The sequence below is a fragment of the Nothobranchius furzeri genome, chromosome 4, assembly GCF_043380555.1.
Source record: "Nothobranchius furzeri strain GRZ-AD chromosome 4, NfurGRZ-RIMD1, whole genome shotgun sequence".
In the NCBI taxonomy this organism is placed as follows: domain Eukaryota; kingdom Metazoa; phylum Chordata; class Actinopteri; order Cyprinodontiformes; family Nothobranchiidae; genus Nothobranchius; species Nothobranchius furzeri.
In genome coordinates, this window is record NC_091744.1 from 70,628,028 (window position 1) to 70,653,515 (window position 25,488).

A 25,488-nucleotide genomic window follows, 5' to 3' on the forward strand; every position below is an offset into this window, starting at 1 on the left:
AATTTGTTTGATGAAAGACTTCAAGTTGTCTAATAGAAAACGTAAAGGTGCGAAAGTTATTTAAGTTTTTATTAGATAACTTGAACTTTCCTAATGTCAAGATGTGGCAAGGACAGGTGACTTTTTAAATTTTTTTTCCAAAAAGTGTTGACACTTGAAACCTGGTAATTGAAGGAGAACATTATACCCGCCTACCTGATTGTGTATAAAAATGTTTCAACCTCTATTGTCACTAGGATGAGAGCACAAGGTTTACTGTCCATTGTAATCTCCCCCCCCCCCCCTCTCTCTCTGTCTCTCTCTTTGTCTTTGTCTCTCTCTCTCTCTCTCTCTCTCTCTCTCTCTCTCTCTCTCTCTCTCTCTCCCTCTTTCTCTCTCTCTGTCTCTCTTTCCCTGTCTCTCTCTCTCTCTGTCTTTTTCGCTGTCTCTCTCTTTGTCTCTCTCTCTCTCTCTCTGTCTCGCCTCTGTCTTTTTCGCTGTCTCTCTCTTTGTCTCTCTCTCTCTCTCTTTGTCTCTCTCTCTCTCTTTGTCTCTCTCTCTGTCTTTTTCTCTGTCTTTTTCTCTGTCTCTCTCTCTCTTTCTCTCTCTCTCTCTCTCTCTCTCTCTCTCTCTCTCTCTTTGTCTCTGTCTCTCTCTCTCTCTCTCTCTCTCTCTTTGTCTCTGTCTCTCTGTGTGTCTCTCTCTCTCTCTCTCTCTCTCTCTGTCTCTTTGTCTCTCTCTCTCTCTCTCTCTCTCTCTCTCTCTCTCTTTGTCTCTGTCTCTCTGTGTGTCTCTCTCTCATGCACGCACACACACAAACATAAGCACACCTCTTCCTGCTACTTCTCGGAATTCTGTCTGTGTTGATTATGTAAAAGAGCCAGTTTGATTTTAACCTGCACAAGCTCTAAGTGTCACTAACGTCTGAAATAAGCTGTTAATCACTGCAATCTGTTGTCTTCAGTCATTTATTTCATATTATTGCTTTAACTCTGGTGTGTCTAATTCTGTTGCAGATATTTCCTATTTAAAATAGCAAACTTTGTCTTTCTTTTGTGAGCCAGTGGGTTGGAATTATATTGTGCAGAAATGTCTGTTATAACAAATCATAACTGTAGCATGATAATTACCTCTATTACAACTCTGTACTGGTAAAACATTGCTGCTACTTGTGCTTATTTGAAGAAAGCAATCTTTTTTCCTGGCTTCCTGGAAGTGCTATGTAATCTGCTGCAGGTGTATTTTTTTATGTAATCTATTAGGAAACATTGCAGATCTCTTAGGCTAAACTGGTTTGGTAAGTCAACATCAACAAGAGAGATTGTGCACAAATCAAACAACCAGACAATCTAGAGGTTTTCGTGATTATTTAGACTGAAAATGGGTGTAGCATGTTAGTTTGAAGCTTGAACAGCCTCAAAACCCTTTGTGGCTCATAAACTTTGACCCTTAAGCTGCCATCTGTACCTTTACTACACTATGATTTTCATTGTTTATTGTTGAATGTGGGTTATTCATTTATTTATGTTGTCTGAGTTAAAATTGACCGATATGGGTTTTCCCATTGCTGATACCGATGCCGATGTGTAGAGATAATAGTCAGCCATGTGCTGCCGATCTTTTGGGCTGATATTCAGGGCCGATATCTAGATGTTGTGTGCTAAAATGTCAGTAATGGGGAGCCTAAGCCTCTTTCCCTTCTGGTTGGCTCATGGGTTACTTGACTAGAAAAAAGCTATAAAATGTATTTTCTGGGCCGCTTTGCCATACGCCCTGAATTGCACATATGTTAATATGTTTATTAATCCCAGAGGGAAATTGATTAAGTATTTTTGAATTGAATTGAATTTGAATTGAATTGAATGTTGTACTTTAAATTAAATAAAAAATAAATGTGTTTTTTTAATCATGTCTATCACGTGATGAGAAATTTATTAGCTTGTGTAAAGATTCATAATTAAAAAGATTACAAATCAGATGTTGCTTAAATGACATTACTGCAGAAGCTCTTCCCCCAGCGTACCTGCTACTTACCACATGGCCAGATTTATAGTGGTTTTCTCCATGTTTCTTCTTCTTCTTCTTTGAATCCTGAAAAGAAGAGAAACTCTCCAAACACAGCCATTTTTCTTCTTTCCTCTGTGTGGTTTGAGTACGTATATTTTGTGAGATGAGCATTTGTAGTCCTCAGCTTCACAAAACCCAAACTTGCCGTTGAATGACAAAAATGCATTGATTTATATGAAACTGAACATAGTGTTTGCTATGTTGATGTGTGGAGAAAAATGAACAATTTCTTGTCATCTTGAATTTCACAAACATTTGAATTGCTTTCTTTCAGGCTGTCGTCTCAGAGGAGATACTACTTTGAAGTTATCCACAAGCAGAACGACCGAGGGACCGACCATGTAGAGGTGGCAGTAAGTGCTCCAGCATTCTTGTTTCATAAGTTCACGCTCGATCTGTGCTCACATTGTTGTTCTAAACACGGGTTCTGACGTGGAAGAGATGTTTCATGTTTATTTTCTCACAGTGGCAGCTCCAGGAGGAGCATTTTAGATTCACAATAATCGAATCAAAACACATCTCCCTCTATGTCAGTAAGTACCACATGATCCCAGGTCTAAACTAATTATTCAAGACTGTTGGTCTGATGGTTGGCTGCGACGCAGAAAACTGCAAGCCATTGCTTTTTTCCCCCTCCAACACTTATCTTGCGCTAATACTTTTGTCCCACAGATGAGTCGAGCTTGCTGATGAGCGATGTCGACCACATACCACAAACAGCTGCGAGCCACCAACGCACCTCCACGAAGCAGCACAGCTCCGCAGCAGACATGCTGATGGAAGACCCGAGAGACACATTACACAAAGGTGAGAGACGTCTCCGTTTCCTATCATCCCGGATGCAAGTTCTGATTAAGTTGTTTCTTCTAAGTAGCGATATAATCGTGACTCAAATTGTTGTTTTTTTTCAGTGCGTCTGATCAACAGCGAGTTGATCCGAGGTGTTCTGCCCGACTGCCTGTACAAACCCAGCTATATAATAAAAGACTTTCCTCTCATGCGTTACCAGGGACTTCAGTTTGTATGTATATGTGTGTAGTATGTTATCTTAAAGGGTATTACCATTCATGCATGAAAGTTTTGTGCAAATTGAGCATTTTTTGAATTTGATTCATTTTTTATCTACTTCTGTCTACTTTTAGTAAATTTGACATATAAACTTTAATTACAAGATCTCACAGCTTCCAGGTACTTTTTACTTTATGTCCTTTTCTTTTGCTTTTCTAGGTCCACATGTCCTACATCTACCCAAATGACTACACTCGACTCACTCATATGGAGACAGAGAACAGCTGCTTTTATCCAGAGAGTCCTTACTATATGAAGAGGTAAGTCTTTTGGATGCAACATCCACGTGATTCTCATTGGAAAGTTTGGTTTCTATTTAAAATAACAGTGAGCAGTTTCCACCTTCTTCGCCCTACTGGTTGAAAGTGGAATTACAGTTGTCGTAAACAACCCTGCTGTAGCTAGCACTAACAACAGCCTAACACCAGTGATGGGGAATAATGCAGTTTAAAATAACGGCGTTACTAACGCCGTTCTTTTTTTGGGTAACGGAATAATCTAATGAATTAATTTTCCCACTGTTGCAACGCCGTTACCGTTACTGGGGATGGAAGGTTGTGCGTTACTATGTGCTTGTCGAACGTTGAGCAACAGTGTGAGACTTTCTGACCGCCACACTTCAGCTGCAGCCAGGGAGAGAGATGTGTTGGTAACACACTTACAAACACGATGATGATTGGCCGGGTGGGCGGAGACCCTCAGTGTTCTTACTGTCTCAGTCACTGCATGCTGTAGACACAATAGAGCAGTGATGGGAATAATGCCGTTTAAAATAACCGCGTTACTAAAAAAAATAATTTTTTTCAGTAATGAGCAATCTAATTAATGTCTTCTTTTATCAAAACGTCGTTTCTGTTACTGATAAGAAAAAGCTGTCGTCAGCTGATCAGGAGCAAAAGAGGCAGATGTTTTCATCCAAGCTCATCACGGCCCGTGAAGAATGAGAAAGACGTGATGAATAGTCTACGGCTGCAGGTGTGGATCTGCAGCCGTGCCCTTCTTAGCATGACAGCGGGACTTTCCGAAGGTCCTCTCACCTGTTCACCAATCAGACGTCATGATCTTCTACCTTCCTAGATCATCCAGCTGTAACCTGTTTCTGATCATATCTTTAGTCCCGCTGTAACACTGATGCCTCAGTCTCAGACGTCATGGAGCTCAGGTGTTATTAGAACTACCCGTGTGTTTTTACCACCCAGCTTCAGCTCTTCTGTGGTTGGTTCTGACCCAAGTTAGTACATGTAAGTCCTCCATCAGATTTGTGCCTCTTCTAGTGTCATTTTAAAGGATTTGTATTTATTTATTTATTTAACCTTTACTAGATTACCAGCAACAGAAACGCTACTAAAAAAACGCAATTATGTGAAGCTGGAAAAATTTAAATACTGTGCAAAATTACATTTATTTCTGTAAGTTAACTAGACTGAGAGACCATTTGAAGGATCAGGAACCTTTACAGGTGTTTCTATTTGCAATTTTAAATTTTGACTGACTGGGGTCTTGTTAAATATCACACAGTGACCTTTTAATAGTCTAGATAAGTGTAATGTTCCTGTTAGTAGTTCCTCCTGTTAAGTGCTCTTTTATTTAAATTATTCAGGTTTATAAAAAACATTCAGACATTTTATTATGTTCCAGTCATTAGTCTTTTATATTTCACTATTGTAGTAATTTATAGTAAATTAAGTAAGTTTAATTAAGAGGGGGACCCATTTTTCTTTCATTCTTTAATGAAAAAAGTAACTAAGTAGTTATTTTTCTTGGTAATTAGTTTTTTTTATAATCTCGTAACTCGGCAAGTAACTGAGTTACTTTTATGACAAAGTAATTAGTAACTATAACTAATTACTTTTTAAAAGTAACGTTCCTCACACTGGCTAACACTAACATGAGCCAACTAATACTAAAATGAACCACGAAGTAAAAAGATCCACTTCTATATAATATCACTTATAAGTCCAATAGCAACAAAGCCAGGTCACCATCAGTCTGTGAATTTGTAGCCTTCTTTACCTCCCTCAACCTAGTATAGCCTGCGCCGATGTTTACATCCACATTTCCTTTTAGGAAAACACTTCTGAAAGAGGCGTCGCCTGGCGGACCGAGAGAGCGGCACTGAGGCAGGGATATTCAGCACCCCCTTCAACCGCCCTGCGTGTGCTGTTGGAGTTTCTCAATCTTTAAACTCCTCCTTGAACCGTCACCTTATCGTGGTGGAGGAGTTTGAGTGCCTTAATGATCCTAGGAGCTTTGTTGTCTGGGGCACTTTGTGCCCCTAGTAGGGTCTCCCATGACAAATTGGTCTTAGGTGAAGGGTGAGACAAAGAACGGTTCACAGGACCTTTCATGGAGGTAAATTCAAAGAGTCGGAGTACCCAGCCCGGGGGTTACCGGGGTCCCACCCTGAAGCCAGCCCTGGGGTTGGGGCCCGTGAGCGAGCGCCTGGTGGCCGGGCTTTCGCCCATGGGGCCCGGCCGGGCCCAGCCCGAACCGGATACATGGGCTCATCCAACTGTGGACCCACCACCCGCAGGAGGAACATGAAGGGTCCGGTGCAGTGTGTATCGGGTGGCAGACCAAGGCGGGAGCCTTGACGGTCCGATCCCCGGACAAGAAAACTGGTTTTTGGGACATGGAACATTACCTCGCTGGCGGGGAAAGAGCAGGAGCTTGTGGCAGAGGTTGAGCGGTACCGGCTAGATATAGTCGGACTCACCTCGACACATAGCATTGGCTCTGGAACCCAAGTCCTTGAGAGGGGTTGGACACTCTCCTTTGCTGGAGTTGCTCCGGGTGAGAGGCGGAGGGCTGGGGTTGGCTTTTTGTTAGCCCCAAGACTCTCTGCCTGTGTGTTGGGGTTTACCCCAGGGGACGAGAGGGTAGCTTCCCTGCGCCTTCGGGTCGGGGAACGGGTCCTGACTGTTGTTTTTGCTTATGGGCCAAATATCAGTTCAGAGTACCCACCATTTTTGGAGTCCCTGGGACGAGTGCTAGATAGTGCTCCATCAGGGAACTCCATTGTCCTGCTGGGGGACTTCAATGCTCATGTGGGCAATGACAGCTTGACCTGGAGGGGTGTGATTGGGAGGAACGGCCCGCCTGATCTGAACTCGAGTGGTGTTTCGTTATTGGACTTCTGTGCAAGTCGCAGTTTGGCCATAAAGAACACCATGTTCGAACATATGGATGCCCATCGGTACACTTGGTTCCAGGGCAGCCTAGGTTGCAGGTCGATGATAGACTTTGTAGTTGTATCATCTGACATGCGGCCGTATGTTTTGGACACCCGAGGGAAGAGAGGTGCGGAGCTGTCAACTGATCACCACCTGGTGGTGAGTTGGATCAGATGGCAGTGGAAGATGCCGCGTAGACCTGGCAGACCCAAACGCATAGTGAGGGTCTGCTGGGAATGCCTGGCAGAAGAACCTGTTAAGACGGTCTTCAATTCCCACCTCCGGAAGAGCTTTGACCACGTCCGGAGAGCAGTGGGGACATTCACTCCGAGTGGGCCTTGTTCCACTCTGCAATTGTTGAGGCGGCTGTTGCTATCTGTGGTCGCAAGGTGGCTGGTGCCAGTCATGGTGGCAACCCCCGTACCCGCTGGTGGACACCAGAGGTTCGGGGAGCCGTCAGGCTGAAGAAGGATGCCTACAGGGCGTGGCTGGTCTGTGGGTCTCCGGATGCAGCAGAAAGGTACCGGATAGCCAAGCGGGGTGCACCAGTGGCAGATGCCGAGGCAAAATCTCGGGCGTGGGAGGAGTTTGTTGAGGCCATGGAGAAAGACTGTCGATCGGCTCCAAAGAGGTTCTGGCAAACTGTCCGGCGCCTCAGGAGAGGAAGGCAGCAAGTCGCTCACACTGTTTACAGTGGGGATGGGGAGCTGCTGATGTCAACTAGGGCTATAGTCAGACGGTGGAAGGAATACTTTGATGAGCACCTCAATCCCACCTATGCGCATTCCGAGGAGGAACCAGAGCCGGGAGACCCGGCGATGGACTGTCCAATCTCGGGGGCAGAAGTTGCTGAGGTAGTCAAACAACTACACAGCGGCGGAGCCCCGGGGGCAGATGAGGTTTGTCCTGGGTATCTCAAGGCTATGGATGTTGTAGGGCTGTCATGGTTGACACGTCTCTGCAACATTGCGTGGTCATCGGGGGCAGTTCCTGTGGGGTGGCAGACCGGGGTGGTGGTCCCTATCTTTAAGAAGGGTGACCTGAGGGTGTGTTCCAACTATAGGGGGATCACACTCCTCAGCCTCCCTTTAAAGGTCTACTCCAAGGTACTGGAGAGGAGGGTCTGATCGATAGTTGAATCTCAGATTGAGGAGGAGCAATGTGGTTTTCGTCCTGGCCGTGGAACTGTCGACCAGCTCTATACCCTTGCAAGGGTGATGGAGGGGGCATGGGAGTTGCCCAACCAATCCACATGTGTTTTGTGGATTTGGAGAAGGCTTATGACCATGTCCCCTGGGGCACCCTGTGGGGGACGCTCCAGGAGTATGGGGTGGGTGGCTTTCTGTTAAGGGCCATTCAGTCCTTTTACCAGAGGAGCGTGAGTTTGGTCCGCATTGCCGGTAGTAAGTCGGACCTGTTCCCGCTGAGGGTTGGACTCTGCCAGGGCTGCCTTTTGTCACCGGTTCTGTTCATTACCTTTATGGACAGAATTTCTAGGTGCAGCCATGGTGTGGAGTGTGTCGAGTTTGGTGGCAGGAGAATCTCGTCTCTGCTTTTTGCGGATGATGTGGTCCTCCTAGCTTTGTCCAGCTCTGACCTTCAGCTCTTGCTGGGTAGGTTCGCGGCCGAGTGTGAAGCGGCTGGGATGAGGATCAGCACCTCCAAATTTGAGACCATGGTATTCGACCGGAAAAGGGTGGCTTGCCAACTCCGGGTCGGGGGAGAGGTCCTTAAGTATCTCGGGGTCTTGTTCACAAGTGAGGGTAGGAGGGATCGGGAGATTGACAGGCGGATTGGTTCAGCATCTGCAGTGATGCGGACGCTGAGCCGATCTGTCGTGGTGAAGAGGGAGCTGAGCCAGAAAGCCAGGCTCTCAATTTACCGGTCGATCTACGTCCCAATCCTCACCTATGGTCATGAGCTTTGGGTAATGACCGAAAGAACGAGATTGCGGATACAAGCGGCCGAAATGAGTTTCCTCCGTAGGGTGGCCGGGCTCAGCCTTAGAGATGGGGTGAGGAGCTCGGACATTCGGGAGGGACTCGGAGTAGAACCGCTGCTCCTCCGGATCGAAAGGAGCCATTTGAGGTGGTTTGGGCATCTGGTCAGGATGCCTCCTGGACGCCTCCGTGGGGAGGTGTTTTGGGCATGTCCTCCCGGCAGGAGGCCCCCGGGTCAACCCAGGACACATTGGAGAGATTACATCTCCAATCTGGTCCGGGAACTTCTTGGGGTCCTGCCGGAGGAGCTGGTGGAGAAGGCCGGGGAGAGGACGGTCTGGAGCCCCCTAGTTGGGATGCTGCCCTCGCGACCCGGACCCGGATAAGCGGAGGAAGGCGACGACGATAAACGAGTTGTTAACGAGCACGTGCACGCAAGCACACACTCACTCAAGACTTACTGCTCAGGAGAACGGCAGACAAAGAATCTGCAGCATTCTAGAGGATTTCCTGTTAAACGCGATCATTAGATGAAAAGGGGGAGGAGGGCATTTTTTTCAAGGAGGCGAGCAGCTCAGAGCGCTAATGTGTCAAATCGGCAGGTGATTGGCTGAGCCAGGTGGAGGTGCGGCTGCCTCACCTGGAGACCGGTGGAGTGCAAACATGTAGTACTTTGCTGACAACGTCACACTTTTCAGCTTAGCCATCAGCCACAGCTGGTTCTAAATAAATGTGGAGCAGGGTTTTAACCTGAAGAGGGAGATATAATTACGGTTTTGGGCTGACATATTAAATTTTAAGTAAGTTGCACTAAACTGCCACACAAATGATTACACATGTATACAGCACCATTAGACAGTCATCTATACAGGTTATCAGCAAAAAGAAAGTTAATTTACTGTAGGTGTTACTTGCTCTTTAAAGGAGCAGTACAGCTGAATATCATCTGCATATTTTTGTGATAAGAGACATTATGAAAAGAATCAAGGATCTGTCCAAGAGTGTGTATGTACAGCAGAAACAACAGTGGACCCAAAACAGAGCCTTGGGGTACCCCACAGAAATGGGTTTAGAAAATGGGTTGAAATATAACATGTTGGTGGAGCTGGGTTCTGACTATCAGTATGATCCCCTCCCCGCAGCTCGGCGCATCTCTGATTGCCGCGACGCTTGTCTGCTGCGCGGGCTTCCGGATTGTGGAGCTCTCGGATGGAAACCGATGTTTTCCACCTGGTTCTCCCCTGCGGCAGCTCTGCGCATCCCTGATCGCAGCGGCGCTTGTCTGCTGCACAGCTGCCGGCTTGTGAAGCTCTCGGGAGACCTCTGTGTTCCACGCGGTTTTACACAGCGGCCAGCCCGGCGTTTCTGTGACTCAGAAGCTCTGGTGTTGTACACAGTTAACTCTCGTTGTAGCTAGGTTGCTACCTCCGTTAGCTTAGCTCCCACCTCCGTGTTAGCATCAGGTTAGCTTGTAGCAACATTAGCTTCAGTTCGACAGGTGTCGTCATTTGATCCCAGCCTTACAGCCCAACCCTCAGCTCCGCCTCTCTTCCCTTTTCTGGAATTTCCTGGGCTTGACGGAACCTGTGACATGGTCAAAATGGCAGTGGTGGCCACCTCCCATTTTTCCTCAAAAATGTGTTATTGGAGCTTATGGAAACCCATTGTCTAATATATATATATATATATATATATATATATATATATATATATATATATATATATATATATATATATATGTGTGTGTGTGTGTGTGTGTGTGTGTGTGTGTGTGTGTGTGTGTGTCGATGGTTTATACAGACACTGTAACTTCTGTTAGAAAAGTACGATCTAAGCCAGTCTAGAACAGTTCCAGAGATCCCCACCGAGTCACCAAGTCTGTTAATTAAGGTGCTGTGATCAACAGTGTCAAAAGCTGCTGTGAACTCTCTGTTGTCTGCAGCCATCATGATGTCACTTGAAACTTTAAGCAAAGCTGTTTTTGTTGAATGCTTTTTACGAAAACCAGACTGGAATTTATCTAAACTGTTGTGTAGTTCCACAAAAGTAATCAGTTGATCTGCCAAAACTTTTTCCCATATTTTAGAGATAAAGCGTAATTTAGAAATGGGTCTGTAATTTTTAGGCTGAGATGAGTCCAAACTTGTTTTTTTAAGGATAGGTTCAATAACTGCATGTTTGAAAACAGATGGTACAGAGCCAGATTGTAGGGATAAATTAATAAAATCTACAATGCATGGGCCACTTTGGTCAAACAAATGATAGGTAGTAGGAATGAAATCAGCAGGGCATGAGATTGGCTTCATGTGTTTCTGAATGAAGCAAATGACCTGGAAATCTACAGGAGTAAAGACAGACCATGACTGGGGGGGGGGGGGGGGGAGTAGGTGAGGATGAAAAACTTGCACTGATACTTCTGATTTTATTCTCAAAGAATGCTGGAAAGTTGTTACAGTCAAGCCTTGAGTAAACTGGCATAAGAGGAGTGTGAGGAGAAACGATCTGGTTTATGGTGTCAAACAGGACTTTAGAGTTATTTTTGTTTACAACAATCAGCTGAGCAAAGTAAGTGGCCCTGGAAGTTTTCACCATCTCATTTCACTCATCAATTTTTCAGAAGTTGCAAAAGGGCCATTTTTCACCAGATTACAGACATGTTTGTCCTTAAAGACCCCCAGCAAGACCTCCACCACGACATGTCTGGCATGAAGCAGAAGTAAAACTAAAAGATGCTGGGCAGTGGCTCTCCAAGACCAGGAGAGAGTACCACTGAGCTAGACTGAGTACAAATATTCAAGTTCTGGCAGTTTTTTTTTATTCATTAAGATGGTTTTCTTCTTATTGCTCAATTGTCCAACTGCTGATGGGTACAAACTGTTCTTATGATGGGAAATATCAGTTCTGATGGTTTGTGGGAAGCAGCTCTGTATTTGATTGCTCAGTGCTTCATCCTCGTTAATGAGGAGTTCTGTTTTATTGTGGTAAAGAAAACATGGAATTAAATGGTGGAGCTCTCAGTTTAATACTCTACATTCCAACTCTGATCACAATATTTGGATCAAAATCAATAAGATAAAAGGGGTTGAAATGAGCTTCCTTCATAGGGCAACAAGTCTAACTTCAGCGATACGGTGAAGAGCTCAATCATCACGTGGAAGCTCACAGTAGAATGGCTGCACCTTCTAATTCAAAGACGTCAGCCATCCATCTGGTGGTTTTCCAATCACATCCCAATAGGAGGAGACCCCAAATTCACTGGAGGGAGTAGAGATCCTCTTTTTACTTGAGAATTTCCGAGGACTCCTTCAGAAGGAACTGGAAAGTACAATTTCTGGGTTTTCGCCCAATGTTATCTCAATTACGGTTAGCAGCACTTTTTACTGCTCACCCCCAGTACAGATACTGATCAGAGCAGTACTTATTTGTTTTGCATCAAAGAGATTTGCAGAAATGTATTATTTATAACTTGTTTCCAGTTTTCAGCATAAAAAAACCCAACTAAATCTCTCAAAGCGAAATCCCTCTGACTTCCTGTTTGCTCAGGCTGCTCATACAGCCCTGCTTCAATTATTTGAACTTTCCTCCAAACTGTTTTTATCAAGATATTGGGAACTTACAGTTCTGCTTGAGTAATTTGCAAGTATATTTTTAAAAAATGAACTGCCTATTTAAATAACTTTGTTTTGCATCCTGCAGGTTTGGTTTTTCTAGGTACATGAGACTGGATCGTCCAAATGAGCAGAGAATAGAAAACGGAGGCAGAGGTATTTTGATTTCTATTCCTTTTCCGTATTATTAGACCATTTTAGTTAGCATTTCTAACTCTGTTCTTTATTATTATGTTGTTTTTTTGTGAATGTTAGATTTTGACTTCCAGAGGAGGAAATCTGTTCAAAATGAGGACAACTCTGACAACGAGGCCTATGAGAGAGAAAATGAAGTCGTGGTGGACCAGACAAAAAATGCTTACTACGAGGAAAATGGAGATGATTATGATGATTACATTCTCAAACACAGGCGTAAACTCTTCTCCTTTATGACTCAAGAAGCTAACAACACACTGGACCAGTCTTCTGATATGAAACCACACACTGAGGACATGCTGAAGATGCAAGTGAAAGTCGATGTGCCACAACCTCTGGAGGAACCAAGAAGAACGGCTCAGCCCCTGCAGACGATACAGGCTTCAAGTCCGTGTGTGCAACCAACCAGGAGTGAGTCAAAACAAACAGTTCCTGTTCAGAAAATAAGACCAGTTAATTCAAAAAGAAAAGTAAGACCAAAGAGAAAAAGAGTCCAATCATTTGTGAAACCAGAGCAAAACAATTCATCAGTGGTTAAAGCAAAGCAGCAACCAGCTGTACGATCAGAGAAGCTCATCCCCAAAAAGAAAATGGTACAGATGTCTCATCAACTAATGAACACACAAATCCAGACAATCAAACAATCTCCTTTTCAAAACAAAAGCAGGGGCTCGCTGCCGAGGACAAAAACCACAGCAGCCAGTCAGTTTGTGAAGAAAGGGGCAGAGCTCAACGCATCCATAACGTGGCGTTTTACTACTCCTAGAAGAAGCTCCAACCGCGTCATCAAAAGATCAAAAGAAGTAGTAACACATTCCAAGAATTCAAATGTGAATATGGCTAAAAAACAAATCATGAATATTCACGATAAAGAGGTTCAAGGAATAAATAAAAACTCGTGGTCGGACAGGAGAAGAGAGGGGAGTCAAAGGGAGGAGAGTGAGAACGATAACCGAGCTGACAGCAGAATAAACGCAAATAAGGTAGAGAGATTCACTCTGTGGGATCAACAAGGAGACAACACCGAAGGTGTGGAAGACGAGGATCTCACTCCAGCCCCAGTATTCGACACCCAGGTGAACTGGAACCAGACCTTCCAGGTGAACCAACTGGACCTTCATGCAAAGCGTTCAGATTGGATCGACCTGAACTGCAACATCTCAGGAAACTTGCTGCTTCACCCCACTGATGCTCTGCCCATCGTCAAGGCGTTCATGGATCAGCTGAATGAAAAGCATAAAGGGTGTGTATCTTACATGTTTAAATCATATATACAGATCTACAGGTCCTTCTCAAAAAATTAGCATATTGTGATAAAGTTAATTATTGTCTGTAATGTACTGATAAACATTAGACTTTCATATATATTAGATTCATTACACACAACTGAAGTAGTTTAAGCCTTTTATTGTTTCTAATATTGATGATTTTGGCATACAGCTCATGAAAACCCAAAATTCCTATCTAAAAAAATTAGCATATTTCATCTGACCAATAAAAGTGTTTTTAATACAAAGAAAGTGAACCTTCAAATAATTATGTTCAGTTATGCACTCAATACTTGGTCAGGAATCCTTTTGCAGAAATGACTGCTTCACTGTGGCGTGGCATGGAGGCAATCAGCCTGTGGCACTGCTGAGGTGTTTTGGAGGCCCAGGATGCTTCGATAGCGGCCTTAAGCTCATGCAGAGTGTTGGCTCTTGCGTCTCTCAACTTTCCCTTAACAATATCCCACAGATACTCTATGGGGAGAGTTGGCAGGCCAGTTGAGCACAGTAACACCATGGTCAGTAAACCATTTACCAGTGTTTTTGGCACTGTGAGCAGGTGCCAGGTCGTGCTGAAAAATGAAATCTTCATCTCCATAAAGCTTTTCAGCAGATGGAAGCATGAAATGCTCCAAAATCTCCTGATAGCTAGCTACATTGACCCTGCCCTTGATAAAACACAGTGGACCAACACCAGCAGCTGACATGGCACCCCAGACCATCACTGACTGTGGGTACTTGACACTGGACTTCAGGCATTTCCCTCGGCCCAGTCTTCCTCCAGACTCTGGCACCTTGATTTCCGAATGACATGCAAAATTTTCTTTAATCCAAAAACAGTACTTTGGACCACTGAGCAACAGTCCAGTGCTGCTTCTCTGTAGCCCAGGTCAGGCGCATCTGCCGCTGTTTCTGGTTCAAAAGTGGCTTGACCTGGGGAATGCGGCACCTGTAGCCCATTTCCTGCACACGCCTGTACATGGTGGCTCTGGATGTTTCTACTCCAGACTCAGTCCACTGCTTCCGCAGGTCCCCCAAGGTCTGGAATCAGTCCTTCTCCATAATCGTCCTCAGGGTCCAGTCACTTCTTCTCATTGTGCAGCGTTTTCTGCCACACTTTTTCCTTCCCACAGACTGCCCACTGAGGTGCCTTGATACAGCAGTCTGGGAACAGCCTATTCTTTCAGAAATTTCTTTCTGTGGCTTACCCTCTTGCTTGAGGGTGTCAATGATGGCCTTCTGGACAGCAGTCAGGTCGGCAGTCTTACCCATGATTGGGGTTTTGAGTAATGAGCCAGGCTGGGAGTTTTTAAAAGCCTCAGGAATCTTTTGCAGGTGTTTAGAGTTATTAGTTGATTTGAATGATTAGGTTAATAGCTCGTTTAGAGAACCTTTTCGTGATATGCACATTTTTTGAGATAGGACTTTTGGGTTTTCATGAGCTGTATGCCAAAATCATCAATATTAGAAACAATAAAAGGCTTGAACTACTTCAGTTGTGTGTAATGAATCTAATATATATGAAAGTCTAATGTTTATCAGTATATTACAGACATTAATGAACTATATCACAATATGCTAATTTTGTGAGAAGGACCTGTATACGTCTCGCCAAGTGCTGTAAGTTATATTTTTGATTGCATTTCTTTTTTGTACACTTATTTTCCAACACAGATAGTTTTATAGGTAATTAAAAAAAAAATCTGTTAAAATAACAATAAGTGACTCAAACTTTGTTGATCTTAATAATCCTGGAGATGAGTACAAAACTACTATTGAGTCTTTCAAACATTTCAAACTGATGAAAATATTCAGATAACTGTAAATCATCAATAACCAAGAACAGCCTGTCAAAAGAAAATTCTCATGTTAACCACAGTAGAAATGTGGAAACATATCTGCCGTTATTATTTGATTGAAGCAGCCACAATATTAAAAAGTGGCTGTGAACCCCACATCAGTCAGTCATGTGTAAGTCATCAACATTGAAGTTTGATCGTGCTGTTTTGTCTCTTTATTCTCATCTTTTCTGGTCACCCCTGCAGGCGGTTCACCCTGGTACGGGTGGTTAACGTGGTGAAGCGTGTCGACGGCAGTCAGGGCAGTCGCTATCTCCTGGAGCTGGAGCTGAAAGACTTGAACGGCCAGCTGCTGCGCCTGACGCAGTACGTCTACGCTCTGATTCGCCACGGCCGACCGCGCAGCAGGAACTTCGGCCTCCATCGCTCCAGGCCTCAGCTGGTGCTATGTAACCCCGTGGGCTTCCGCTGGCACCCTTTTGCCACTGTTCACTTCATCGTGCCAGGTACGTCACTTCCTGCATCCATGGTTCAATAATCACGCATATTTTTCAAAAATGTTTTACTCTTCATCTGGGTTTAAGGCATTTACATTTATTTTTCTTAAATATTCCCTTTTTAATGACAGACCTTTTTTTTTAAATATCACAGCATTTATTTCAGACACTTGGCATGGACCATCTTCTGTTGCTTTAGGAATAACCACCTGATAATGCAAATGGCTTCCCGGTGTAAAAGCACACCCAGAGCAGAGATTATTACAGTTGACACTTGTTTGACAGCCTAAGCCTGTTCCTGTCAACATTCTCTACAAATCATAGAGGAAGTAGATAATCAGCTATTGTTTTGACTGTTTTTGTGGCATTTTATCGGCACTTTTCACGCCATTAAAGTGTGTATTTTTGTGTGTTTTCAGTTAAGAATCAGGCTCGTTGGGTGCTGCAGCTGATTGCAGACATGGAGCAGCTGTTCAAAGAAAGTGGAGATTCAAACTTTAACCTCATCATCACCGACTACAGCAGCACTGACATGGATGTGAAGAAGGCCCTTCAGAAATCCTCACTCCCCAGGTCAGCTTTGGTTTGTATCCAGTATGTCTGTTTTCGAATAGTTGGAGGCGCAATACAGTGGGGCAAAAAAGTATTTGGTCAGCCACCGATTGTGCAAGTTCTCCCCCTTAAAATGATGACAGAGGTCAGTAATTTTCATCATAGGTACACTTCAACTGTGAGAAACAGAATGTGAAAAAAAATCCATGAATTCACATGGCAGGATTTTTAAAGTATTTATTTGTAAATCAGGGTGGAAAATAAGTATTTGGTCAATAACAAAAATTCAACTCAATACTTTGTAACATAACTTTTGTTGGCAATAACAGAGGTCAAACGATTACTATAGGTCTTTACCAGGTTTGCACACACAGTAGCTGGTATTTTGGCCCATTCCTCCATGCAGATCTTCTCGAGAGCAGTGATGTTTTGGGGCTGTCGCCGAGCAACACAGACTTTCAACTCCCTCCACAGATTTTCCATGGGGTTGAGGTCTGGGGACTGGCTAGGCCACTCCAGGACTTTCAAATGCTTCTTACGGAGCCACTCCTTTGTTGCTCGGGTGGTGTGTTTGGGATCACTGTCGTGTTGGAAGACCCAGCCACATTTCATCTTCAAAGCTCTCACTGATGCCATGTGAATTCATGGATTTTTTTTTCACATTCTGTCTCTCACAGTTGAAGTGTACCTATGATGCAAATTACTGACCTCTGTCATCATTTTAAGTGGGAGAACTTGCACAATCAGTGGCTGACTAAATACTTTTTTGCCCCACTGTACATTCATTGCATTGTTGCAGATTTTCTTATGGCAATTTAGCCACAAAATGTCTTCATCACACCCTTTCCCAAAGTCCTCTCACGTTTTTTTGCACTTTTTTGACCCAGAAACTAAATTGATATGGGTTTAAGATTAGTTCCAGATACCAGAGATGCATTTGAGACAAAAGTCTTTGGAGAAAAATCTTGAAAATTCCTGCAACTTTTGAGCAAATGTTTTGAGACACTATGGAATTTCCCTCTTGGAGGTTTTTTGCAATTTGTCTGATTAAACGTTGTGTTGCATTATTATGTTATTTAACATTTGTATAGGAGGATTAACCCTTTCAGGTGTGCCATCTTGTTTTCGAAGGGGTACTCCAGAAAGTTTTCAAAACAGAAAATAAAATAACTCATCCATCCATCCATTTTCCGAACCCGCTTTGTCCACGCAGGGGCGGGCGGGGGTGGCTGGTGCCTATCTCCAGCGGTCAACGGGCAATCAGGCGGTGTACACCCTGGACAGAGAGCCAGTCCATCGCAGTAAAATACCTCATTCATATCTAACATATCACTCTCGTTATTCACCCAGAGTAATAAAGAAGAGATCTCAAATCTGTGAAATAAGCAGACAGAAAGGTACAATTTCTGCTCCAGGTGAACTTAAAGGTGTGAACCACTAAAAAAAACATATTTTAACTTAATTTCTGATTATAATCGACCACTCTGAGTTTTTAAATGCAGGGTTAGGGTTAGCTTCTGTTAGAAAATGGATGGTGAAACTCTATAAAATCCTGACAGAGCTATGTCACACTGTCACTTAGCTTTCATGGACTCACCCATCTTGACTTCTGACAGAGAAGGCTGTTGTTAATTTAGCGTCCAGGAAATGGCAGAGAACGTCTCAGCTAGTAGATGCTAAACATTAGCATTTGCAACTTCACCACATGGCAGAACTCCTTCAAACTTGTGTTATTTGTGGAGATAAAACATCCATATTGCAAGTCAGTGGGAGAGTCGCATTGCTGTTATTCAATCCGAGGCGATATGTCCAAATATCAGGAAATAAGAGCCAAAATCCCCCGTCTGAAGCTCAGCTGTGATATGGCTCCTTTCTAGCTCCTGGAAATGGTGCACCAGTGCTTCGTCAAGAGGCTACAAGCAGTAATGTTTTGGTAAACTATATAATCAAAATCTAAAAGAAGATATTCTGTCATGCTTGTGTGGTTTAACAGGTACCAGTACGTGAAGCTGAGTGGGAACTTTGAGCGCTCTGCCGGTCTGCAAGCAGGAGTTGATCTGATAAGTGTAAGTACTTCAGAAACACCTGAAGTTACGTCTAAATATGCTAAATATTAATTATTCAGATCTTTCTGCTTTAGGACGACCACAGCATCGTGTTCCTTTGTGATCTCCACATCCACTTCCCTCCTTCAATCATTGATACCATCAGGAAGCACTGTGTTGAGGGATACATGGCTTTTGCTCCCATAGTTCTGAGACTGGACTGTGGCATGACGCCAGCAGAAGCCGTAGGTGGGCATGAATACTTTTCCCACGTTTATTTTTATTTTAAGAGAGATGGTGTAATTCTAGATTCTAATTTTCAGCTGGTTTAGAAATCTAGACAGACAGTAGCCGACGCAAAATGGCTTTGCTCTGCAGGTCGGTTCAGCCATAGGAGCCTCAGCAGGCCTACCATTGGCCTGAGCAGTTTTGTGTTATGCCAATCACGATGGTCGATCGGTTTAGTGGGCTGGATGATGCAGTGGAGCAGAAAAACTAAGATGGCACAGGCTAGTTTGAAACGGCGTTGGCATCGATGTTAGACTTTGGATTTTCTTTATAGAGGTACTTCTGTCCTTTGTGTGTCTTGTTTGACGGTGTATGGCAGACTTCCCGCTGACTTAAGCCTGATTTATGCTTCTCCGTCTGCGTCAGTGCGGAGACACGCAACGCCATTATCCGTCCTTGCGTAGGGCTCCGGCAGGCACGCAAGTACGTACGGAGTCGAGCCCACTTTTTTAAACATCCGTCGAACGAGACGGATTACGCAAGCTTGTGATTGGTCAGGACGCCGCTGTTGTTTACAGCGCCGCCATTGCAAAGAGAGCCGAGGATAACTAGCGGCAGACACGGAGAAGCTTGAAGAATACCTCGCGAAAAAAACTCTAAAAATATGAACGTTTAATTCTCCCGTGACTGGAGGAGTGAAAAGATGCGCAGCAAGCGTTTTATTTGTGGATGGAAATGACAGGAAACGTGGGTTTAGAGGTGGGGAGTGCATGAAGCGGTGGGAGAATGAGAGACAAATACGTCCGTGTTAAAAGTCTCTTATATACACAAAAAACACAATATAAACACACGATCTTGGACCGATACATGACAGGATACCACAGAACAGCGCTACGCCCTCTGCTGTCCTGCCGGGCAATTGCTTTGCAACACTCTCCAGGAGACGGAGAAGTAAAAGCGCAAAACGCTTCCGTCAATCCGTGCGTGTCTGTCCCTTGCGGAGCTGACGGAGAAGCATAAACCAGGCTTTACACCCACAGCAATGAGTGTGTCACGTTGTCAATAGCATGCAGAGACAGTTTGAAAGTGTACCATAGACTCCGCCCCATGATTGAGCTCTGTCTGATTGGTCGTGGCCAGGCTATACATTCACATATATAAGCTGGCCTGCCTGGCTATTTTTCAGCTGGATTTTGATGAGATGATTATAATTATTTTGTCACTTCTCTGTAAATCGGTTATTTCCTCTGACCTGTTTAGAAAGGCGTGCTTTTCCGCACTGCCAACTGTAGAAAGTGCTGGTGCCCTTTTACCGTTGCTCCGTAGAGAGCATCCTGACTGGCTGCTTGTGGGTGTGGTTTGCCAGTTGCACGGCAGCAAGCAAGAAAGCGCTCTCCCCACTCTGGAAGATCTGTATAGTGCCCGCTGCCTCAGAAGGGCTACTTTCATTCGGGTCACTCGTACTTTGAACTGTTGCCCTCTGGGAGTTGTTAAAAGCACGAACAAGCAAACAGAAAAACAGTTTCTATGCAAAAGCAATAAGCGCATTAAACACATTATAGATATGACTTTCATCATTATCCTTCTAAACTGTGTAATATCATGTGTTGTTCAATAATACATTAATGGTATGAGGATGTGATTGTGAGTGCATATGTTTTATTTACTAATTAATTTTTATTTCTTATTTTTATCATTTTTATGCACCACAGGAGATGACACCACTTTTTTATTTCGTTGTACGTGTACAATGACATTAAAGGCATTCTATTCTATTCTACATTCTTTATTTGGGTTATTTTCTGTATTTATTTTACATGAAACTGAGTAGCTTTTGTTTTTTCTTGCCAGTTAGAGGCATAAATGTGATTGAAAATAAGATTTTGGTCATGCTTATGTGAAATTTAACCAAGAGTAGTCAATGTAAAGGGTTATTGACACATTTATTGTGTTAAGAACAAACTCAGAAATAAACAAGTGACTCGTTTTAGAAACTATTGGGCCATTCCCATCTGTACCGGGTCGGCCCGGGCCGGGTAGCGTAGGTTGTTTACATATCTGGGTGGCCTGGTATTTTTCCGGGCCAACCAAGGCTCATTCTCAGCCCTCTTCTCGAGGGGGTCTGCTTCAGGCCGACCAGGGCCAACACACCCACTGCTGATGGCAAATTCACACCTTCCATTAGAGCAAGCCTCTGATTGGTGGGTAGAATCAGACCACATGGGCTTAAGGCAAGAATGTGTGGAATCAACCGGGCCAGGCTGGGGCCGACTGGGGCTACCCGGCCCGGGCCGACCCGGTACAGATGGGAATGGCCCATAAGAGAGTGATTAAATGATGTTAAAAGTGTTGTTGACTTGTCTGCCTGCAGGTTTCTGGGAGGTCAATGGTTTTGGCTTGCTGGGGATTTATAAATCAGACCTGGATGCCATCGGAGGAATGAACACCAGAGATTTCAGAGACCGCTGGGGAGGAGAAGACTGGGAGCTCATTGACAGGTCGGTTCCTCGCTTCATAATGTCTCCATCCACAGACCTCTTGCAATCAGCTTTGTAGTGTTTACTTCATTCGCTTCTGCTTCCTGTTCTTGTTTCACTAAATTGCACAAACAGACAAAATGTGTAACTGTAATCGTTGAGGCAGCAACATCTATGGAGAATTTGTATTAAAGTGAAATATTTCAGTGTATCACTTCTGACAATTTATTTAAATCAGATTCAAATGTAAACAAATGGCATCATGGGTGGTGAACTCTTACGTTCGTGCTGGAGGTTTATACACGTATCCTACGGAGAACCGAAATTGATTTATGTAAAATTTTCATTATAAACCCTTAAATTACAGTGGTAAAATACTAACATTTAGCAGTTTTGGGGCTTCTATTCTGAAAAATCAACATTATTTAATGATTTTGTTTAATATTATGTTTTTGCACGGTCTAACAGAGCTGGAAATGTCCTTTGTGTATTTAAATTAGATGAAAAACAGTCACAAAGTTCAAATTTCCAGGCTCTGAATAAATTAAATGGTAGCACATTAACCACCATGTGTAAACTGCGGTACTTAGGAGGAAGATGGCTAACTACAGGTTTATTTATTAGCTGTTTTAATCTGAGTTTTGAGCTGAAGTTACTCAGCTGCAAAACATTTACATAACTTTTTATTTTTTTAAACACTTATATCCTTTTTTTTCCAAACTGGGTTTTTCTTCTCCTTTCTTTTATTTTAGTTTTCAAACTAGCTTGAAGTTTTTCCTCTTCTGTCTGTTTCAGGATCATGCAGGGCGGCCTGGAGGTGGAGAGGATCTATCTCAGGAACTTTTACCACTACTATCACTCCAAACGTGGCATGTGGAACCGGCGGATGTCAGCAAGCCTCAGGTGACCTCGCCAAGCGGTGCTGCACCTCAACATCGCCATGGTTGCAACCATGGCAACCAGAGCACTTTAAGGCCCAGACCGTGACTTCTGCTGTGCCTTAGTAACGCCTGCTGATCAGCGGATGGATCGACGTCAGAGCGGGTGCTGCCTCGGGCTTTATGATGGACGGTTTTATATTAAGATGATACTACTGCTGAGTTTTCCACTGGATGTACGGACTACTGAGATCGCGAGTGATTCAGCGTTGATGACTGACACCGGTGCGCACAGCGCAGCCATCTGAGACTCTGATCTACACAAAAACAATTGAACTTTTCATTGCACACACCAGGAATGCACCAACACAAGTGTCCTTTATAATCACCAGTCTTGCACACTAGTCTGAACTGGGAACTTGACTTTTTCTTTGTGAGAAAATTAAATAATGGATTGCTGATTCAATGTTGTAAAAAGAAGGAAATGTACTATTTATTAAGTCTGTTTATTTGTGATGTTTTTTTGTTGGGTTTTTTTGCACCTGCATTTGAATTAGAATATTATTTCCAGTCATAGAGATACCTCAGTTTACCTCTCTAAGTGGCCTCTTGGCTGAAATATGACAGCTGAAATGAAAGTGATTTAATGCAGGAACAATCAACAAGTAAATAATCAGATATTACCAAAGAAAGTCTCTAAAAGGCTCATTTATAAAGAAGCTTCTGTTTTGGAACTGTACTTAAAATGAGTCAAGGTCATTTATGTTGATGTCAGTTTTATTTTATTTTATTTTTTCAATGAATCTCTACTTTAAACATGTTGTTTTTGTACATTACATGCAGCTGATTTACCTGACGCATGTGTAAAATCTATATTGATCATATTTATGGTTCACAATCCAGGTCAAATCAGTAATTCTTGCCAGAAAAAGATGTCAAAGTGTATTTTTTTTCATGTCAGAAAACAAGTTTGTTCTTAGGTCACGCTAAACGTTTGTTTTATAACAATAAAATGGTGAGAATTTATTGTAGTAGGATTTTATATGGCACAGTAGGTTGTTGTGTTTCCATTCTCCACAGTTTTGGTGAAAGCTTATTATATTTCATTATTAATAATTCACCCTCTGCCTTATTGTTCATTTTTCTCTACAGTCTCCTTTCTCAGGGACACCTTACACTGCCCGGACAAACCAGAGAAATAAATTCAGAATGTTTCAATTTGTGTATGTTGGTGGGTTCTATTTTTCTAATCTTTTATCTTGTTTTAAACTTGTGTACAGATGATCTAAAACAAGATGTTAGGGGCTTTACTTTCACACGCTGTTCCTGTTTAGTAGAGCACACTGTGCCTCCTTGTTATTTTCACTTTGCATGTTTGTATTTAGCTTTTGTTTGAGATAGCATGTTTGTCTTGCTCGATTTGTTTAAATTTGATAATTCTATGCTTTGTTAAAATATTTAACCAAGGCGTGGAACAGGTCATCAGAGAGTAAACTCCACAGGTGAGGTCATACAGGATCTCTGCTACATACAGTCCTGCAAATATGTACTTATGGAGCTCTTCTATTTTTGTTTTTCTAATTGATGAAAAAAATTTGAGTTTTTTATGTATAGTTCCTGAGAAAACATGCCAATCAAACACATTCAACCTCTTCGTTGGGTGTTCACCTAATTTTTAAAAGCGATCAGGAAGAAATAATTTGGTGCTACTGATTAAGATGTGACCTAATCTTCTTTATTGGCTCACACAGATAACTGGTTTAAAAGCTTGATCAAATAACTGAAAAGAAACTGAATTCTGTCCATTACAAATTCACCAGACACAACAGTCGTTGCTGGTAAGCAATCTTCAATGAAATGTGCAGACATATCAGATTGCATTAGTCTCTGTGGTAATTTCTTGAGAAGATTTGAGGAAAAACAAAATTTAACATACAGCAATATGATCTAATACTTGTAGGCAGTGTAGCAAAAATTCTCAGAACTGCCTGAGACGGCTAGTTTTCAAGAAATTAATCAAGCTTCGGTGAGCTGGAGTTGGGATTTCTTCACTCAGATTTATTAGAGTTTATATCTAATGAAACTACACTATGGACTTTATCAACAGAAAATATTTCATGGAATGTTTTAAATGTTAAATAATTATCTTGGTATTTTTTCCAAAGATTATGGGATTGCCTTTTCACTCTTGCTGATGACCTTCAGTTCTATCTTCCATTATCAGCTAACTGCCAAGTTCAGTTCAAACCATGTTGTCTCGATATGCAGTAAAGGTTAGCTTCGTCTTCGTCTTCCTCCGCTTATCCGGGTCCGGGTCGCAGGGGCAGCATCCCAATTAGGGAGCTCCAGGCCGTCCTCTCCCCGGCCTTGTCCACCAGCTCCTCCGGCAGGACCCCAAGGCGTTCCCGGACCAGATTGGAGATGTAACCTCTCCAACGTGTCCTGGGTCGACCCGGGGGCCTTCTGCTGGCAGGACATGCCCGAAACACCTCCCCGGGGAGGCGTCCAGGAGGCATCCTGACCAGATGCCCAAACCACCTCAACTGGCTCCTTTCGATCCGGAGGAGCAGCGGTTCTACTCCGAGTCCCTCCCGAATGTCCGAGCTCCTCACCCTATCTCTAAGGCTGAGCCCGGCCACCCTACGGAGGAAACTCATTTCGGCCGCTTGTATCCGCGATCTCGTTCTTTCGGTCATTACCCAAAGCTCATGACCATAGGTGAGGATTGGGACGTAGATCGACCGGTAAATCGAGAGCCTGGCTTTCTGGCTCAGCTCCCTCTTCCCCACGACAGATCGGCTCAGCGTCCGCATCACTGCAGACGCCGAACCAATCCGCCTGTCGATCTCCCGATCCCTCCTACCCTCACTCGTGAACAAGACCCTGAGATACTTAAACTCCTCCACTTGAGGTAGGACCTCTCCCCCGACCCGGAGGAGGCAAGCCACCCTTTTCCGGTCGAGAACCATGGTCTCAGATTTGGAGGTGCTGATCCTCATCCCAGCCGCTTCACATTCGGCCGCGAACCTACCCAGCAAGAGCTGAAGGTCAGAGCTGGATGAAGCTAGGAGGACCACATCATCCGCAAAAAGCAGAGACGAGATTCTCCTGCCACCAAACTCGACACACTCCACACCACGGCTGCGTCTAGAAATTCTGTCCATAAAAGTGATGAACAGAAACGGTGACAAAGGGCAGCCCTGGCGGAGTCCAACCCTCACTGGGAACAGGTCCGACTTACTACCGGCTATGCGGACCAAACTCACGCTCCTCTGGTAAAAGGACTGAATGGCCCTTAACAGAAAGCCACCCACCCCATACTCCTGGAGCGTCCCCCACAGGGTGCCCCTGGGGACACGGTCATAAGCCTTCTCCAAATCCACAAAGCACATGTGGATTGGTTGGGCAAACTCCCATGCCCCCTCCATCACCCTTGCAAGGGTATAGAGCTGGTCCACAGTTCCACGGCCAGGACGAAAACCACATTGCTCCTCCTCTATCTGAGATTCAACTATCGATCGGACCCTCCTCTCCAGTACCTTGGCGTAGACCTTTCCAGGGAGGCTGAGGAGTGTGATCCCCCTATAGTTGGAACACACCCTCAGGTCACCCTTCTTAAAGATGGGGACCACCACCCCGGTCTGCCACTCCCTAGGAACTGCCCCCGATGACCACGCAATGTTGTAGAGACGTGTCAACCATGACAGCCCTACA

General features: G+C 43.9%; 1 protein-coding gene across 2 annotated transcripts in view; it reads left to right on the forward strand.

The window, feature by feature from the left end:
* Window positions 1-22,992, forward strand: part of b4galnt3b (beta-1,4-N-acetyl-galactosaminyl transferase 3b) — a 38,233-nt gene extending 15,241 nt beyond the window's left edge. For both annotated transcript variants that reach the window (XM_015964579.3, XM_054733116.2), the window contains 13 exons: window positions 2,321-2,399; window positions 2,513-2,579; window positions 2,719-2,853; window positions 2,958-3,067; window positions 3,274-3,374; window positions 11,924-11,991; window positions 12,091-13,273; window positions 15,344-15,603; window positions 16,014-16,167; window positions 18,140-18,212; window positions 18,287-18,440; window positions 20,791-20,917; window positions 21,692-22,992. In XM_015964579.3, the coding sequence (XP_015820065.1) occupies window positions 2,321-2,399; window positions 2,513-2,579; window positions 2,719-2,853; window positions 2,958-3,067; window positions 3,274-3,374; window positions 11,924-11,991; window positions 12,091-13,273; window positions 15,344-15,603; window positions 16,014-16,167; window positions 18,140-18,212; window positions 18,287-18,440; window positions 20,791-20,917; window positions 21,692-21,803 (2,623 nt within the window). In that variant the 3' untranslated portion in view covers window positions 21,804-22,992. The remainder of the gene's footprint in view (window positions 1-2,320; window positions 2,400-2,512; window positions 2,580-2,718; window positions 2,854-2,957; window positions 3,068-3,273; window positions 3,375-11,923; window positions 11,992-12,090; window positions 13,274-15,343; window positions 15,604-16,013; window positions 16,168-18,139; window positions 18,213-18,286; window positions 18,441-20,790; window positions 20,918-21,691) is intronic.
* The last annotated feature ends 2,496 nt before the right edge of the window (window positions 22,993-25,488 follow it).